This window comes from Cotesia typhae, unplaced genomic scaffold (assembly GCF_013202065.1).
Source record: "Cotesia typhae breed Kobodo isofemale line unplaced genomic scaffold, CoteBio_Ctyphae scaffold_13, whole genome shotgun sequence".
NCBI lineage: Eukaryota > Metazoa > Arthropoda > Insecta > Hymenoptera > Braconidae > Cotesia > Cotesia typhae.
Genome location: NW_027423774.1, coordinates 3,322,447 through 3,341,957, shown reverse-complemented (window position 1 = coordinate 3,341,957; position 19,511 = coordinate 3,322,447). Strand labels below are relative to the sequence as shown.

The following is a 19,511-nucleotide window of genomic DNA, read 5'->3' as shown; positions in this document are numbered from 1 at the left end:
GCGCACCCAAAATAATCATGGTGATCTTTGTGTTGTAGGTAGCGCTGCTGGGTGGATTAAGAGAGTTGATAAAGTAGAATTTGTAGTTTTTGTATTTTATTTTTTATAGACAAACGTTTACTCAACGTGTGTAACACTGAGAATTGTTTGAATTTTGTTTTTTTTTTTTTAATTTTTTGTTGGAGTTTTAATTGTTGGGAAATTAATAATTGGAATTTAAAATGGAAGCGTCAAGCAAAACTGATTCCACAATTACTCCTACTAAGCAAATTATGGTTTATGTTTGCGGAGGTAAGTTTCGGTTTTGTAAACATAACCTATGATATTAAAATTAACAAACATTAAACAATTGTTAATTTTTTTCAATCAATAAAAAATTATAACTTAAAAAAAATTTTTTTTTAATAAAAAAATTCTTAACAGTTTTTGATGTCGGCTAATTTAATTTTCATACATAGCCTACATGTTTTGCTAAATTGTTTTTTTATTTAATTTGATAGTTGAGAAAATTTTTTTTTGTTATTAAATTAATTTATGAAAATTAAGTTAGCCGACATTTAAAAAAATTTCATTTGTAAAAACCTTGAAAAACTTGTACAATTTAAAAAAAAATTTTTTTTTGTTGCAATTCAATAAACAAAAAAAAATTAGAAACGTCGGCTTACTTTAGTATTATAATTAATTTTTAATTATTGGTTTTATTTTCAGAATGTCATCATGATAATGAAATCCGTCAGAAAGATTCAATCAGGTGCAGAGAATGCGGTTACAGGATCATGTACAAAAAACGTACCAAGCGTCGTATCCTTTTAATAATATAAAAATTATCCTGATGGGGTAATTTAATTATGAAAATTAAGTTAGTCGACATCTAAAAATTTTTAGAATTTTTTTTTTCATTGAAAAAATTATTACAAATCAATTAAAAAAAATTTTCATTTGTAAAAATCTTGAAAAACTATAAGAGCAATTTTTTAGTTCTTATTTAATAAATTAAAAAAAAATAAAAAACGTCGGCTAACTTTAGTATCATCTATCAATTTCAGTGTCGCTGTTGTTAAAAATGAAAATCTTTCCTTAACATAATAATTTAGTTGTTGTATTTGACGCCCGCTGAGTTTTGGAGCCTGCAAGATCCTTGTATAATATTTCCACGGCTAAAATTATAAGTTATTATAGTAAATATGTTATAAGATATTTCAATAAATAATAAGCTAAAAATAATTAAGCAATTTGTTTATTTACAATAAATAAATTACAATTATTTTTGTGATAGTTTTAAAATAAGAGATAAAATCGAAACCAGCAGCTACAATAAAATTATAAATTTATCAATCAATATTTCAAGTTAGTACATAATATAAAATTTCGATTACGGTCCCACGTCTGATATAATTTGGCAAAAACCAATAATTTAAATTTAAAAGAGGAATCAGAGGAAAAGAAGGTAGATACATTGAATTTTAAAAATAATATAAGAGATTATTGAGCTGCTGTTTATTCAAAGTTCTCAAACCTTAAAAATTTTGTTTTAGGTATACAAAATTTAAATAAGTCATAAAAATAGCAGCAATATCGAGGCTACTTATATATAAAGTATATATTATATAGATATTACAATAATATATATAATAATTAGCCAGGAAACGATCGATAGTTGTTGATACATAAGTGTTGTGTACAAGTTTGTTTTCTAATACTGACTTTGGAAGCAGCCAGCCTCAACGTCTAATTTAATTTTTCTTTACAATTATATTTTTAATTAAATTAACTCCAAAAAAAGATAACTAATATATTTACTCAAAATAATCATTAAATTTGTTGATATGTTTTGTTTATAATCCTCAAAAAATAAAAGACGTTGACCCGGCGTGGACGCTTGTATACATATTCAACTTATAAATCTATCATTTACACCTCCACTTTTTTTTTTGTTCAATATTTGCAACGCACATTACATACATCAAACACTACTTTTTTTAATATTAATAATAATAATGATAAATCTAATTTGTCATTTATATAATATAATATAAATCTAAGCTACACATTCATAAATCATAACTTTTGGCAACAATTATTATCCCCCTTTAACTGATCCCTCGTTGTATAATTGTGCGGTTTAATATTTAATATACTTAGTCAATTTAAATTATCAATCATTATAATTTATAATATATATATATTTATCTCACTCTCAAGCACATTTAATAGGTACAAGTTGAATGATTATCGAAGTAAAGTGATTATGCGTTAGGAAAGACTTTTTTTTTTAAATTTAATATTCCGTAATTATTGAGCATGCGATAATTTTTACACGGTTTATCTTGTAGCTCATCATCATTAATTTTATTCAATTAATTGATTTGTAATTTTAAATTGGACTTTCAATAGACACTTATTTAATAGTTAAATTAATATTACGTAATTACTTATTTAGATATATTTACAAGTGTACTTAAATAATTAAATTATACTTGAAAATATGTTTTATTTTTAGTCTATACAGATACACAATCTTCACTAGGCCCAGTCAATCTTTAAATCGATAATGGGCGTCTTGTGATTGCGATGTCTTGATAATTGATACTTATTATTTTTATACTAATATAATTTAAATAAACACAGTGTACATATATACAAATATAAATTTTTCGTTATTTATTTAAATTATGTAAACATTTTTTTTTTTTTTATTTTTTTTTTTCTTTAATTTCATAAAACTCTAAATCACATATCAGCTCATCGTTTTAATTACAAATAGTCTGAGAAGATTGATATCTTGAGAGTAAGAATTTTAAACAAAGTCAAAAAGTATAGTTCCTAAGACTAATAATCATTTATAGTTAATAATTAATGGTAGTATTTTAATTAGTCAATTAAAAAATGATAATTGTATATGGCAGCTTGTGAGCGTACATTTGGCACTATGTATCATCGCTTTTATCGTGTACCTTATTTGTCTCAACATCGTTTGTTGGTTGAACATGGTTTTCATTAGTTTTACCGCTTTCATGGCTCCTGCTGAGAATCTTGTGATCGAGAAAATAGTGGACATGTAAATCGACGGGGTTTGGAAATGACGTGGTGCACCTTTGACATGTGAACGACGAATGAGTATCCACCGCGGATGAAGAGGAAGCAGGCAAATTGTTATCCTCAAATCGTGAATTTGGCACGTGAGATTCGACGGGTGATTTATTGCGGTCGCTAGTCACTGATAAAGTAGGCAAGGGATGTGCTTGCAACACAGAAGAAGATGTTTCTGTCGCTGGAGTAAATACTGATGGAGATGACGTCGGCGAAACTGGAACTTGTGGGATAGGTTCACCTTCATCTGATGACGCTTCACCGCTACTTGTTGTTGTTGTAGTTGTTGTCGGGGGTACACTTTGTTGGTACTGAGACGCTGCTGTTTCTGGGTCCCATTGACCTATTTTTGTTGGATCTTGGTCGTACAATTTTTTCGCCAACACCTGAAGGTAAATAAATAAATAAATAAATTTATTAATTAAATTATTTAATCATACATCTGATCTATATCATATATAAAATGTTTTTAGATTTGTTTCAAAAAATAAATTGGTACTGAGAAAAATATTTTTTAAAAATTGCACTGATAGTTTTTTTTAATTTCGACAGGTTGAAATTTTTTTAGAATTTTATAGCAATAAAATTATTAATGTAAATTAAGTTAGCAGACTTATAAAAATTTTCGGAATTTTTTTTTTACTCAAAAAATTATTACAAAAAAAAAAAATTAATTTTCAATTGTAAAAATAAAAAAAAAAAAAAAAAAAAAAAAAACAATTCGTGAAATTTTTTAGAAATATTTTTTAGTTCTTATTTAATAATTAAAAGAAAATCAAAAAATTAAAAACGTCGGCTAATTTTAGTATTATAAATTAAAAATTTTATTATTAGAAAAGTAAAAAAAAAATTGATTTGAATAAAAACAAAAAAAAATGACTGATCAAATAGAGGGTAGGTAGTAAAATAAATAAAAATAAATTTACCTGAAGACTGGCGAGACTATTATCACAATCAGTGGTGTCGATGTCATTTAAATTAACTCCTGACCTTTCCATTTCAGCGTAAGTGCCAAAAGGTAGTTTCCCAATGCATTCTAGCTTCATTATGTGCATTTTACTTCTCAAGTGTTTGGCAAGGTGTCCATGTATCCGGAAGGCTATTTTACAATCAGTACACTTGAATGGCCGTGGATTGCTGGTCGTCGGAGCGCCAAAAGTCGACGTCATGCTGACCTTGTTGTGGTGAGAAACAGATCGCTCGTGTTTCGTCAAATGGCCCTTGGTGCGAAAAGACACGGCGCAACTTTCGCATCTGAACGGTCGCTCAAAGTAATGGATGTTTATGTGAAGCTTCAATTGACTTGGCTTGTTGAATACTTTGTTACAAATTCCACATGCACTGCGGCCATCTTCTCCAATGCTGGAATTTTTAAATTATTATTTATTATCATTAATTATTTTGCGTCTTTTTACATTATATTATACTACATCAAAAATTTATAGAGGTTAGGTTAAAATCAACGTACGGAATATTTTTGTATTTTATTACGGGCTTGATTTTAGTAATCATTCTTGTCATTTTATTAATTTTATTTTTTGATATCATACTTCAATTAGTTTTATTTAAATTTTAAATTACTTAACACGCTTTAAAACACGGCTTTAACAAATTAAAATTCACAGTGAAAGTGTTTGGTCAAATTAACTATACTTATACATCAGTTTGGACTTTGTGACACATACTATAGCGTTTTGAATATACTTCTATGGCTATAAAAATGAAGTTAGCCGACATTTCAAAATTTTTAGAAATTTTTTATTGAAAAAATTTTAACTAAACAATTAAAAAAAATGTCACATGTAAAAAACTTGAAAAACTATGAGTACAATTTTTTATAAATATTTTTTTAGTTGTAATTTAATTGATAAAAAAAAAACTCCAAAAATTTTAAGACGTCTGCTAACTTCAGTGTCATATATGGCTAGATGTTTTTTGCTAGGGTAGTATATTTGTCCAAAATAACATAGTGCGGCATTTTTTGTTAACTTAATGAAAATTAATTTAGCACATAAGGTAAAAGACCCAGTTATTGATACTTGTAATTTTATTTTAATAAATAAAAACAAATCAAATTTAATAAATTAATAAAGATGATTTTCAAATTGAGAGACATTTAATAATTTTTTCACTATTTTAAAAAAAATAAATTGTAGCAGTAAAAAAATTCCGTACTTAGAAATCTTTAAAAATCTATTAATAATATATATAATCATTTAACCAAAAAAAAATATATCTACCTCACATAGTTGGGTGCAACACCGGACGGTGGTAAAAATTCAGCCATGGGTTTTCCAGCACGTGAAGGCGAAGGCGACCTGAACCCAGGACCGGCAACAACCATTTTCCTCGCAACATTGTGCTGTTGCTTGATGCCTTCAACAACAGCCACGCCAAGTTGCTTGCCCAATCCCTCAACATTAATCGTAACATCAGAAAGAACTCTCACAGAATTATTCCTGGCATCATGTAGCGGCCTCAAGGCAATCTCATTCACCAATCTAGGTTCCATCGGTCTGAACTCCTGGGTATCAGCCTCCCTATCCTGGAATTCGGAGCAGGGGACCTTGAATTCCAACCCAGCACTGACAGGTTTTTCGTACCTAGCTTCCCTACCCGGGGACGGAGTAAAGTCTTGTCTCTCATGACTAGCAACAGTTTCTCTAGTCTCATTGCCCAAGGGCTTAAGTAGCTCCTGACCAACCTCCGGGTAGTTTCTGCCGATCAAATACTCCTGGGTATTTGCTTTCGGTCTCAGGAGCTCCTGCGAATGCAGCGACTCAATATCAAAGGGCCTTCTTTCACTCTTGGTCTCCACTTTCTGTCCAATTTCTTCTTTCTTCCCAGCAAACTGCATCCTGCTGGGATCCGTATAAGTAACTGTAGGCGTCGAACTGGAGAACAAACTTCCTCTCGAGTTCTCCAACTTACTCCCAGAAAAAACTTTCTTGTCAACCTTAAAAGCTCCTCCCACCCGATACTGCTGCTTGATTTTGCTGTCCATGACATGTCTCTCCGTCAAGTAAGCCTGGAGCATATGTCCTTCTGCATCAGGTTTCCACTCCCTACCCGGCGGTAGTCTCTCCATAGTCTGGACAATTGTCTGCATCAAAATCGGCTCTGAAACCGGCGTGAGAATGTCTACCGAAGACCTCTTCGGACAATCCAAACTCGCTGGTTTCGTGGTCAAGTCCATCGGCTGGGGAGCTCGAGTGCCTTGATCTTCAGCTTCACTAGCTGAGCCTTCAGTTATATCTTCCTTAGCCTCTTCAACCCTCGTAGACCTTATCACACTGTCTCTAGAACTATCCAGCGACCTGCTGGGAAAGTAATACCGATTACTGGCCTCACTCTGAATGACCGTCGCAGAAGTCACCGAACCCGTACTGGCAGTCGTCGTAGTAGCCGTCGAAGTGCTCGTAGACAGCAGAGTAGTAAAAGCGTAAGGATATGTCGCAGGTCTACAAGCCGGGACCAGTCCAGGGATCTGAAGCCTGTTCTTGCTTGGCTGCGACAAAATTAACAGACTTCTAGCCGCTTCATGCTCTTCAGTTCCAGACTCTTCGCTCTCTTCATTATCACTTTCATCATCTTCTTCCTCAGAAGACTCTTCAGCGTTCTCTCCTCCACCAGCAGTCAACCTAGCGATCGCTTCTTTGTCAATATTCTCGTCACAAACAGTCGTAGGAACTGGATCAATTCCCAATTCTCTGCACTTTTTGTAATGCGCTTTAGACTTCATGTGCTTGGTCAAGTTGCCCTTTGTTTTGAAGCTAAATGAGCAGTACTTGCAGGTGTAAGGTCTGACGTCTGTGTGTGTCCTGATATGTTTCTTCAGCATCGAAGGCTTTTTGCAGCGGATACCGCACTCTTCGCAGACATATCTTCCTCGTCCTCGGCCTCTCACATAGGTGTAGTCTTCATTGCTCTCGAAGCCGCCGTCAAAGATCTTGATCCTCCTGGCCATCTTCTGCGCACTATCACTGTCTGGACTTGGAGAAGAATTCTGCTTAACGGGTCTGTAAGACGAGTGAGTGAGAAGCAGCTCTTGTTTCTTCCACGCGATAGTGTAACCAGAGCTTCGGTTTCGTGAGTCATAGTTCGCCAAATTCCTGTCAGGACGGAGGTCGTTGAATATCTTCCAATTGGAATACATAGAAAGGTGATGCTGCTGCGTAACGTACATCGGCTGGGGTCGATTCAGAGTGCAATAATACACCCGAGTCGAGCACTTGAGACCTAGATATGTATATGCGTGTCCGTTTAAATACAGCTGTCCATATGACTTCCTGGGTCTCGGCGTTTCCGGACTTATCAAGGGCTGAGTGTACGGAGTCGGTGTGATTCCGTGATGTCTTTTGGGCGTAAAAGTCCCAGGTTTTAACGGCAAAGATGAGGGTCGAAGAAATTTAGTTGTTTTTTCTTCAACTTCTCTTTCTAATGAAGGTGACTGCTTGCTATCTAAACTGACAATCAGTTCCGGTGAAGACTTCGGCTGCTCTTGCTGAATGCTCGCAGTATCTAGATCCATTATTATCACCGGTGGAACGCTCTCAGCACGTGCTCGACCGTTTAAAAAAACACCATTAGCAACCGTTTCCGGTGACATTTTCACCCTTCCGTTTTCCCCATGCTCGTACTTGATGACCAAGGGACTTCTTCTGTCAGCAATAGAAGCATCGTCGCCCCAGCTTGCAGGTCGCTTCCGGCTTTCAGTCAGCTTTGGCGAGGATCTTTCAAAAGTCACATTTCCATTATTAATATTACTATTAACATTAACATTATCGGTCTTAAAATTTTTATCATAACAACAATTATCCTTGAGTTTGTACTTTGAATTTTTGTGGATATGACGATCAAAATTGTTATCTACCTCTGGATTGTTATTGTTCTTAAAATCAGAAGACAACAGCCTGCGGTACTTGTCACCTTGGACTATTTTAGGTGAAATAACTCCACCGTTTGTCGGATGCTTGAACCCAACTTTCGGATCCTTAGCTAGATCCAGGGGCGTGAAAAGCGGCTTGACTGATTCTTCTGGTCCAGGAATACCTGGTACGTAAGGTGTTGTTGCTCCAACTTTAACAGGACTCGCCAGGTCTAGCGGCTGGGCTCCAGGAACAGGTAATTTGTAAGAATCCGTTTGAGGCTGTGATATGTCACCACCCATAAGTGTGTGCGGTCCCGGCATTCCTGGAACATATGGTATTATTTTGCCACCGTGCATAATGCTTGATATTCCCGAGGGAAGAGTCAGCGGGTTGTAGGCAGTTATTGTCAGTGGGTTCAACCTCGGCTCGAGATAATTCCCGTAGCAGGTCATTGTCGGCGCGATGTTTGGAGTTGATATGTTTGGTATGATTGGTGCCAGCATTTGAGGCGCATTTGGCATAGATATGGAGTTTGACAATGAATTAGTGACACTGCTGCTGACTGAAGTCCCACCGGGCGGTTTGTGGACCATCGTGCCTCCAGAGTGCAAGCTCGACCTCACGACTATCGAAGAGGTCTCAGATCCAGGTTTGCCATTGTGATTGGTCATGTCATCGCTGGGCGAATTTGTTTGTCGCGGTTCTATTCGCATGGTTTTAGTTTCACCAGTATTGTCCAGGATTCTCACTTGTCCGCCGAACATCTGCAAGGAATTCGGTCTCGGGTACTTTGACAGCTCTTCAAGAGACCTGAGACTCGTAGGAGGAACGATAAGCTCGGTTAAACGGTGTTTCTTCACTGGCGGAGTGTACGCGTCGACCAGCCTGGTATTTCCTAGCAAAGGACCTGGCGAAGGAAGCGGTTTCACGGTATTGTAATACTCTGACTTGGTGTCATCATTATCACGTTTCTCCAAGTCCAATTGGAACTCCCGCTTTGGACTCGGAGACGAGGAAGACGATGAAGAAGACGATAGTGATGATGAGGAAGAAGAAGCTTTGCAGTAATAACGTTTGTGAGCTTCCAAGTTGTCGGCGCTGGTGTACGAAATTTTACAGTTTGCACAGACAAAATCGTCAGTTGTACGATTTTTTAGCAGCAAATCTTTAATAATAGATCCTTGATTCGCAGACTGCGGCTCTGACTGCAAGTGTAAATTTAATTGTGGCTTTTGATTTTTATCCTCCTGGGAGTTCTCGCTTAGATGCCGCTTTCGCGAAGAGAGAGAAAGAGCATCTTCGGGAGAGGAAGACAAATTTAGCGGCTGCTCGGCGGATTTTGGTGGCTGTGATTGTTGTCGATGCATTAATTTGTGGAGTCGCGGATCCACTGCTTCAACAATTGCCTGATTGTCGGTGATAATCTTGTCAATGTGTTCTTGGAGCTGCTCTGCGTTTGGCTTTACAGGACCTGTCGACGTACCGTTTGAGCTGCTAGATATGATAGAAGATGATGATGATAATAATAAAGATGAAGTGGAAGTAGAAATAGTTGTCGCGACCGGAAAAATAGACAAACTTTCCGGGTCATTATTTACGGACTCAAGAGCAGTGTGAAACTTTGGCTTGTATATCTTGCCAGTTTTAACTGTCTTGGTAGCAGCTTCGAGGTGGTTTGAAGCTGACACCACTGAGGATGCCAGAGGAGGTGGCGTTCCCGTTCCGTTGCTTGCGCTGTCCGATAAACTTATGTCCGAATCTTCTGACACCTTTAATAAATATAGAACGGTTATAAATAAAATTACAAAGTTAATAATTATTAATTATAAAAGCCAGAATTTTTGATAATTTATATTTAATAAAAATAAAAATTACCTTAACTTGATCGGCGGTTCCCTCGGCCTTGGCGGTGTGGGCTCGCGACCGTCGGTGTTTGTACAAATTAGACTTGGTCTTAAAAGCGAACCCGCAGAGCAAACACGGATATGGTCGCTCGTTGGTGTGCGCTCTTATATGCTTTTGCAGAACGCTCGGCTTGGAGCAGGACATCTTGCAGTAAGGACACACGTATCCCGTTTTTTTGGTCTCAATGGGCTCGCTGCTGCTTTCGGAAGACTCCTTTGCCTTGGAAGACTCTTTGCTGTTGTTGTTATTGTTGATGCTCTTGGTGACGTCACCGGCGGGAGCTCGTCGAGTGACTTCGGAGGAGTCAGTCTGGTGAATGATTGTTTTGACTGAATCCTTCGAGATTTCCAGCGGTGACGACACCTCGACAGTCGCCATCTTTTTGAACTTTTTGTGTAAGTACTTTGACTCTCCATCGTTGTTGTTGTTATTATTGTTGTTATTATTATTATTGTTATTTGTACTTGGATTTGTTTTGTTATTGTTGTTACAACTAGTGTTGTTTGCTAACTGGGGGTCTGTCATTGTCTCTGTAACAAAAAATAGTAAATTATTAGTAAATTAAAAAATTATATTTTTTTCAAAATAATCAATTAATTTTATTACTGATTGTTAAATTGGCAACTAAATTGATTATAATTAATTATTTATTAAATAATAAATAATATATATGCATTTAGAATTAAAAAAAAAATTTTTTTGTAATGTAAATATATTCAAATGTTTATACAGAAAATTTTTTTTCAATCGGAAAATTATTTTCAAAGTTATACTTATATTAAGGCCATTTTAATATTTGATTAAAAAGCCTCTTTCAAGAAAAATGGTCAAAAAATCTATTTTTCGGCATTATAATGTACAAAGCCTCTTAAATTTCCAAAATTGGTTGAATAATTAAATAAAATATCAACCAATTATTCCATCTCACATGATTGATAATTAATTTCCCTAAAAGCTTTTTAATAACTCACTTACAAAGTAATAGATAGCTGAGATAAAATAAATGATGATAATAAAACGTAAAAGAAAATGGATAAAGAGCAATAAATAAATCAATAGATCAGTTAATAAAATATAATTCATCGAATAATCACTCGAATGAAATTATTCCGTGATTAATATAATGGATTCAGGGTGAGTGATTGCGAAACCGGAAGCACTCGAGTTCAGGAGTTCAAATCGTTGTCGCAGTATTAATTGTATGTACCCGGTGCTCTTTATATAAATCCTATTTAGTATATTATGTCCTCGTCATTCTCCCTCCAGACCCTCCAGAGAATATTAAATCGGTATTAATTATCATTAATAATTAACCGAGCGTTAACAGAGAAAAATACCCAGTGTATTATATAGATAATAATAACTTAAAATATATTCGGCGCCTTAGTTACTACCCGTTCGTTCTCTACTTCTCTTCCTCATTCCGCCCAATTATTTAAATCTATTTGACATCGATGCTCGATGCCAAATTCAACTTACTATATACAATCGCTTAATTTTTTTTTTTTCAATCGGTGTTATCAAATTCTTTAATAATTTTCGCTGTATAATTATTTAATTTAATTATATATAATTCATAATATAATATTATTTATCTCTTTTGACCTGCCTCGATTGACGCACTAGTGATTACGATGGCAATCTCAAGATAATCCGTATCTGTGTATTTTTCCTCAAGATTATTTTTTGCTAATCACTTATAAATATTCAAATTAACATAAATATTTAAATATAATAAAATATTATTTTTGCCGTACTGAGTAATTTAAATAGAAGGTGACTACTCTGTCAATAAGCGGATTAAACACTTGCATACATTAACATTGAGTATGTGCATACTAATTCACAACATCATCGAGTCTGATATCGCATGCCTGTACACGTGTCAATGAGAGTAGTAAAAGTCATTCTAACAAACAAATAAAAAAATTATTAAAAATAATTACATTTAAAAATATTATAAATACTCGATAACAAAGGCTATTAAATTGTTGTCTTCTATATATAAAAAAAAAAAACATTACTATACATTTATCGCTGATTACAATTTATCAACTGTTTTTTCATTACTTCTTATTTCTCATTTAGCTGTATTGAACCATTTATTTTTATATGAATCAGTGAGTATATAGATAACTCTGGTACTCTATATATGTATATCCGCGCTTCAGATAAGATTTAATAAACCGTTTACCTTATTTATCTTTTTTTTTTTTTTTTTTTTTTTTTTTTTAATTTCTTTCATTATTTTATAATATTACTATCACTATTACTGATGTATTTATTAACGCTTTTTAATTCACATTTATTCTCGGTTATGCTTTACGGAGTAAACAGTTGCAGAGAAAATCTAAAAATAATTCCAGCTCATGACTTTTAAATAAATTTAACATTTTTATCTGATATCATTTATGTTTTGTGTTTACAATATTTAAATAAAATATCTATGAGCATATTTATTTTTTTAAAAATAACTTTAGAGTAAGAAATTATTAATTTTTTATCAACTTCAATAATTGTTCTTTTTTTACGCTTTTGTTTTGAGCTTCTTAATTTTAAGACACTTTTTTATAATAATAAAGCTTAATATTTTTTAGTAAAATTAAAAATTAATTTTAGATAAATTTTATAATTTTTTTTTAGACTCCAAAATATTAAAAAAAAAAATAATAAAATTTTTTTAAAATTAATCACTCTAACAATTAAAATTCTGATGACTTAATAAAATACAACTATAAATAAATAAATATATAAATAATTATCAATTAAAACAGAAGGGAGAATCCCAAGTAGATGCAGAAGCAGAGTAGGCAGAGTGCAGTAGTAAGTTGCTGGAAAGTGAGTCACGCATGAGGACTCTACACACATAACAAGAACTAAACCGTGACTGGGGATTCCCCCACTCGGTTATCTCGCTCCTATCCGTGTACTCTACTCCAGCTTGAGCTACCAGACTACACATAACATTTACTTATTCATTCTATGCAATACCCCACTCACACATCACACATATAATATCACACATTACTCCAAGCTCCAACTCAAACTGCTGGTACACAAACATTGACAATTTTTTTATTATTACTTCTTAAATATAAAGTTACGTGTGGCGAGGAGGTGGCTAATTCGCGATCATTATATTAGATTACTACATTGTGTGTCCATGTGCTCTACTAATACTCACGAGACTAATAACTAATACAGAGTGTATTGTGCATATATGTGCAATTGATAATCGGATAATAGAACGTATGAACAAGTATGTAATATAAAGGCGAGTCGAGTGATTAGGTCACGCACCTCTATACTACCCGTCTGTACAAGAGACCCTAAGGCACTAAATGTTACAATTATTTCCTCTTTTTTTTTTTCTTATCTTGTTTTTTTAAATTAGTATCAATTTTTATCAGCTGATTTGACATTACTTATTTTGTAATTGTACGTAACCAGTGTTTTTAAAATAAACTCTTGAATTTTTTTTTTTTTTTTTTTTCTATATATATTATGTGTTTCATAGTATAGATAAATATGATGATTTCTCTTTCATGACACAAGAAAATATTTTCACAAATTCCCCGTGTTTTAAATTAAAGAATTAGGTCAGAGTATGGAGGTGAAAGTAGGCAAATTTCAGAGGGACGTACACACAATTTAGTACATACATATAAATACATGAAGAAGTAACGGTGTCGAAATTCCCGAGACACGCGTACATGGAGATTTTTAAAAATTAATATGTATATGTTTTTTACGAAAGCAACGATAAATTTTTTCGGTTAATTTGTGGCCCAAGAGAGGGTGAATTTAAAATAGTACACCAACTGGTTTCAACTATATACGATTGTGATGCTAATGTACTGAAAGAGTATGATGATAAAAATTATTTATATATATATATATATATATATATATATATATATATATATATATATACATATATCCTGGATGACATTCATCCTGTCTTTACTGTGAGTTTCTATACGGGTATGGGTTATTCACTTACGCTTAGAATTCTCGGTGAATGGATGAGGATGACAGATGGATACGCTTCAACAATATCACGATTTTAAATTCACGGTGGAGAAACAGGCGAACAGAGTTGAGAAGAGGATAAAGATTATGATTCAGGTCACTCAAAGGTGACGTTTTAACGCGTGAGTCTACTGTCAGTTTCTGCCGGGAATGTTATTATTATTTTTATTTTTTTTCAATTTTAATTGGTAAACATTTTTAAAAAAAATTTTTTTTAATCTTTCATATTTTACCTGAAATTCGCAATAATAATAATATTAGCTAATAAATTAACTCAGATACATACAAAAAAATCTAAATTTTTAAAATAGTACCCGCATTTGTGTTACGGCGATTAAAATATCTTATCGGAGAATTTGCGACAAGGGAATTCCACGTTCAAATAACCATATTATTTACTTTTTTAAAAACCGACAACGACATGACAGAGTTATTATTTTTCCTAAACTCGGAACACGAAGTATCCGAAAATAAAATACGTAAATACGGACATCTATCCGGGCATGACAGACAACTAATTTAATCCGTTGGCGTAAAAATAAATCAGTGGAATCCGTACCGGAGGAAACTCGTAGTCGTTCATTCGGTCGAAGGTACATTTTGGCTCGGGCTAACAATAAAGACAGAATAAAGAAAACTGAACTTAAAAGAGATACCAGCGTATTTTACTCTACCTCTACTCTCTTCTGTTATTTTTTTTTCTTTTCTTTTTTTATTTATCTCCGAGTAAGAAGCGAAAAGTTAACTCGAGAATACCCACGGATAGGAGACACAGAAGATAGAGAATGAAAGAGCTGAGTAAGTAGAGTAGTCCATCGGGTGGGAGGGAATGTAAAAGACAGATCAAAAAGAGTGGCCAGAGGACTCTTGAATATCAGCGCGTGGGGTGTTTGAGGTTGTCGACGTCACAGCATCACCAGGTCTACTCTTAGCTTTACTCTTTAGTTTTATATTACTCAGTACAGAGTACTAGCACAGTGTAAGTGTGTATTATATAGGTTTGGCTACGTTCTATATAACCCAACACTTTGAATTATACTTGTAGAGTATTGCACCAGAGCAGAGGAGGTACACAAACAGTAGAGAGTAAAGCCCCGACGATGAACCAGAACCGGAGGAAAGGAAGCAACGGCAGTTTGTCCCAACTTATTCGAGTAGGATAAGGAGAGTAGCCGCGGGGGCTCATGGTTCACCTGTCGTCATGGCAACACCGCTTTAGCCGCTCACTTGTTACTCCATCTGCTTACCCAGTGCAGGGTTCTCTCTTACTCTTACTCCGATTATATCGTACCGGGTACGAGTACATATAGATGCTGGATCGGAGTTAGTAGAGGACCGTCGTCTATAGTCGGCCTACACTCAGTCTCAGCACACTATCCTAGCCAGCCTCCAACTTATATTCCAGCATCCAGCCCATCGGCACTCACGTAGTTCACAGCACACCATCCAGCATCCGTCCGATTAAACCTACAGTGTAATCTAATGTATAGTATTGTAATGGAATAAATCCTACTCAATTCACCTATCCTGTACAAACAGTTATGCGCTCCATGTCGCCAGACTAACTTTCAGTTGACGCACACACCCGTATCACGTAATACCATCCATCTATATCTACATCTACATCTACATCTACCTTACATCCCATTCCCTCTTCACTTCCCCGGCTCATATCGTCCGAGTCTATTGCTTTAGTCTAGTACAACCCATGCACCATGTCCACTCCTAGCAGTGTAGTATTATACTATTATAATTATTGTTATAATTATAATAATAATAACAACAGCTAGTCAAGTAAAGGGGATTCCCCCATCTTACTAGTCTTGCGTTCACTGCCAGAGTATAAATTCGTCACTCATTCTTGTTTTGTTTACTCACACAAATATTTTTTTCTTTTTTTGAGAATGATTATGATTGAAACTTACCTAAAATAATAATTTCTACATAAATACAATTTTTTTTACCGTAATTTAATGAAATATTAAATGATACAGAAAATAGCAATTTAATAAATTTTTTTTTAAATATATTTTTAGCATCATAAAATATTTCATAAACTACTGCATAAAATACATTAGACGATTATTATATCAACTTACCCAGCGCTATGTCAATCTGTTTGCTATGCAAATCTCGTGGAAGCGAAGCCCAGTAGTCCAACAGCAGACCCGGCACAATTGCTTCAACTTACACAACTAACCGTAGAAATATTATCACAAACAGCACTACTACCACAACTACCGGCGTAAAGTGGTAATGAAACTGCCGGCGAGGATGATTCTGATGCTGGCTCTGATGAGAATTTTTGCCGAGTTGCCTCGATAATACCTTTTACAATCGACACACTTGACGCGCAGTTAGTCATTGCCCGTACACATTTACAGTGTACACTTACACTATTATATTTTGTTAAATGGTCAGTTGGGGTCCAACCTTAAATCCTGGTGCAGTTTCTCAGTAGATCCCCTACTGCGTCAATCGTAGACGCTCCGTATGGTAGAGTATATAAAAAAAATTCCAATTATCAGTATGATATTTTCCAGGAATTTGTGAGTAACTCCTATAAAAATAAAAAATTTGTAGTTACACATGTAGAGTACAGTTGTTAACTATTGGAGGATTGACACGTGAAGATTTTACACTTACTGCTGTTACAATGTATACAATATGTACTGTATAGACTTTAAATGTGACTGGAGTGTATAGCCTTGATGTTACTGGCGCCTAATTGGTTTGCACACTTTTACTCTAACAGCCGTCGTACTTAACCGTAGTAATAGTAACTAACAAGTAACAACTTAAAACCAAGGCTAAGCCCACTGTTATATACACTTTTATCTTTTCTTATCCTCGAATTTTTCGTTCCTTCCTTTAAATTGTCTGCAATGCAAAAGGTATTTAGGTTTAGGTATAAGTATACCCAGTCAACTTAGAAATCCTATTGTATTGTTGTCATACCTGGGTCAGGAAGAACAAATTACTTTTAAATTTTTCGTCTTAATTACGCACGCACTTTTTATCCAGGAAGAACTGTCACTAGATTTTTTTTTTTCACTTCCACTCGAACAAATCCTCTCTTGGTTTAGTTGCATCTGGATAACAAAAAATATCTATTTATATAATTGCATACTATTACTACTACTACTATTAATAATAATAATAATTAATAAATTACAAAGCAGATTAATAAGCAGAAAGAGAGGGCGAGAGCGGGTGGGTATCCCGGAGATCGTTCGCACGTGACGTCAGCGGCAGAGAATCGCGCCACTCAATGATTGTTTACACTCATGCGTCATTTCTGCGAAGGCGCCCGAATTCCGTTAGCGGCAACCTTGAGAGTCATTACCACGCGTTTACTTATGCAAGTATTTATTTTACCCAATACTATTTTGTTATTGAAAACAATTGTCGCAAACAAAAGTAAACATAAATAATAAAATAACTTTTATATCTTTTTGGGATTTAAGAATTTTTCTCAACTCACACAAAATTTGTCCTGGCACAGTAACAGCACTCTCGAGTACACACTTAAAAAAAAAAAAAAAAATCAAGATTAACAATAACAATAATAATAATAAAAAAAAAAAAAATATCAACGCATCGTGGCGCGTTGTATTGTTGTGATTGCGTAATGCTGGTGCGCGACACGGGTGAGATGTTGTTGCTGCTGCTGCTGGCAGCCAGACTGTATGCACGGGGTGTCTGTGGGTCGTGGGTGAGCGCGCAGTCGGCTCTTTACTTCCCCGCCGCTGTTAAACTTATCCTTTTCCGTCTCGTTCTTTCTTCAGAAGGATCTCCGGTCTGCACTCTGCTATACTCTGACTCCGAGTAGTTTCCGTCTGCCTGCTAAAGTAGTGGTAAGTATTGTTGGTGTAGTGGCAAGGCATATTATACATACTATATACACACTATATACTATATATCATGTACTATGTATTACATACTATGTAGTATATAGTAAGTTTACTCACAGCTCACAGTTTCTCCTTGGGGTATCATATAGGTACAGCTTGGTGTCTCGCGCACACACACACACACACACACACACACACACACACACACACACACACACACACACACACACACACACACACACACACACACACACACACACACACACACACACACACCAAGTGTAAGTGTGTTGTAGCCGACTGTGAAAGGCCGAGGCCCGATGATGTGCCGGGTGCCGCTGACGAGGATCAACGACGATGTTGCGCGCGAGCGATGCGCCGTCTGGCGTGACTGGCGACAGTCTACCGCGTTCCAAGAACCACGAGGTGATTCCGTGTATCGAACGCAAACAGGCTCCGACTACATCAACTACTCTTATTCTCTCTTGCTTTTTCTTCTTTCTTCTTTCTTCTTTCTTCTTTATATTTATCTCTTTCTTCTTGCTTGTAATAGTATTATACATCGTCTGTGTAGTACTGCTAAAGATGTGTAACTCAGTAAACTCAGTATGAAAATTAAGTTAGCTGACATTTCTAAATTTTTAGAAATTTTTTTGAGAAAAAGTTTCAATTAAAAAATGAATATTAACTTAGCAGATAGTTGATAATTTTAAGAATTTTTGTAACAAATAAATTATGGCAAACAAAAATTAAACATTCAATTTTTTGGAAGAAATTTATTTGTTAAAAAAAATTAAAAAATTGTCAAGTGACAGCTAACTTTAATGTCATTTAAAAAATTTTTTAAAAAATTGCAAAATTATAAGTGCAATTTTTTTTTAAATTATTCTTAATTCTAATTTAATTGATAAAGAAAAAAATCAAAAATTGTTGAATGCTAATTTAAATATCATAAACTGAATAACACTAAAGTTGAAAGATATTAAAAATTTTTTTAGAATTTTATAGCAATTAAATTAATTAAAAAGTTTCACATGTTAAAATTACAAGTGAAAATTTTTAGAAGAATTTTTTTATTGTAATTAATTTGTTAAAAAAATTTTTAAAATTGACAGCTGACCGCTAACTTCAGTATTATTAAACTGAACAGAGCCTGAAATAAGACAACACTACCATTATTTCATTGTACGTGTAGACGATTAACCAGATAGAAGAGACCAGCTACAGATAGTATGTAGGATGAATAAGAGAATAAGAATAAGAAGAAGAAGAAGAAGAAGAAGAAGAAGAAAATAAGAAGGTGAGGCAGGCCGGGCAAGTAACGGCAAGGCGAGCAACCCAGACTCAACTGGTGAAAGAGACCGAGGTATGTATGTATGATGATGATAATAATAAATAATTGTAATATAAATAATAATATGGCAAGTCTTACATTGGTGTTCTTGTAGATCATGTATAGGTTGACCTGGGCGGAGTGGTTGAAGTGGGGACTGGAAGCCCCGAGACAGAGATAGAAGATGTCAAGGGGATTAGTTGAGGTAGGAGTTGTCAACAGTGGCTGCTTTTCTTGGTCTATTTCTTCTGGTTTTCAGAGTTATTAAATGTCTGCAAGTATTTCTCTGCACTGTACTGGTTTCGGGCACTCCGCTGAGAAAAATGCTCAGGTACGGGAATTTCTGGTTGGTCATGCCTACGCATGAGAGTGAAGACCCCGGAACTGACAGTCAGGACTTGTTATTATAGTTATTATTCTGAGAAT

General features: G+C 34.6%; 2 protein-coding genes across 2 annotated transcripts; one reads left to right on the top strand and one right to left on the bottom strand.

Annotated features, from left to right (window-relative positions):
- Positions 1-92: 92 nt before the first annotated feature.
- Rpb12 (DNA-directed RNA polymerases I, II, and III subunit Rpb12) lies at positions 93-1,224 on the top strand. Its single transcript, XM_074253784.1, has 3 exons — positions 93-291; positions 709-801; positions 1,095-1,224. Exons 1-3 carry the CDS (start codon positions 222-224, stop codon positions 1,115-1,117), a joined length of 186 nt encoding a protein of 61 aa, XP_074109885.1. The 5' UTR covers positions 93-221; the 3' UTR covers positions 1,118-1,224.
- Positions 1,225-1,475: 251 nt separating this feature from the next.
- On the bottom strand, positions 1,476-18,224 carry LOC141534437 (uncharacterized). Its single transcript, XM_074253785.1, has 9 exons — positions 17,870-18,224; positions 17,074-17,744; positions 16,857-16,990; positions 16,545-16,778; positions 15,998-16,458; positions 9,837-10,396; positions 5,331-9,730; positions 4,017-4,452; positions 1,476-3,476 (listed from the first exon to the last, which is right to left on the bottom strand). Exons 6-9 carry the CDS (start codon positions 10,389-10,391, stop codon positions 2,928-2,930), a joined length of 5,940 nt encoding a protein of 1,979 aa, XP_074109886.1. The 5' UTR covers positions 10,392-10,396; positions 15,998-16,458; positions 16,545-16,778; positions 16,857-16,990; positions 17,074-17,744; positions 17,870-18,224; the 3' UTR covers positions 1,476-2,927.
- Positions 18,225-19,511: the final 1,287 nt, after the last annotated feature.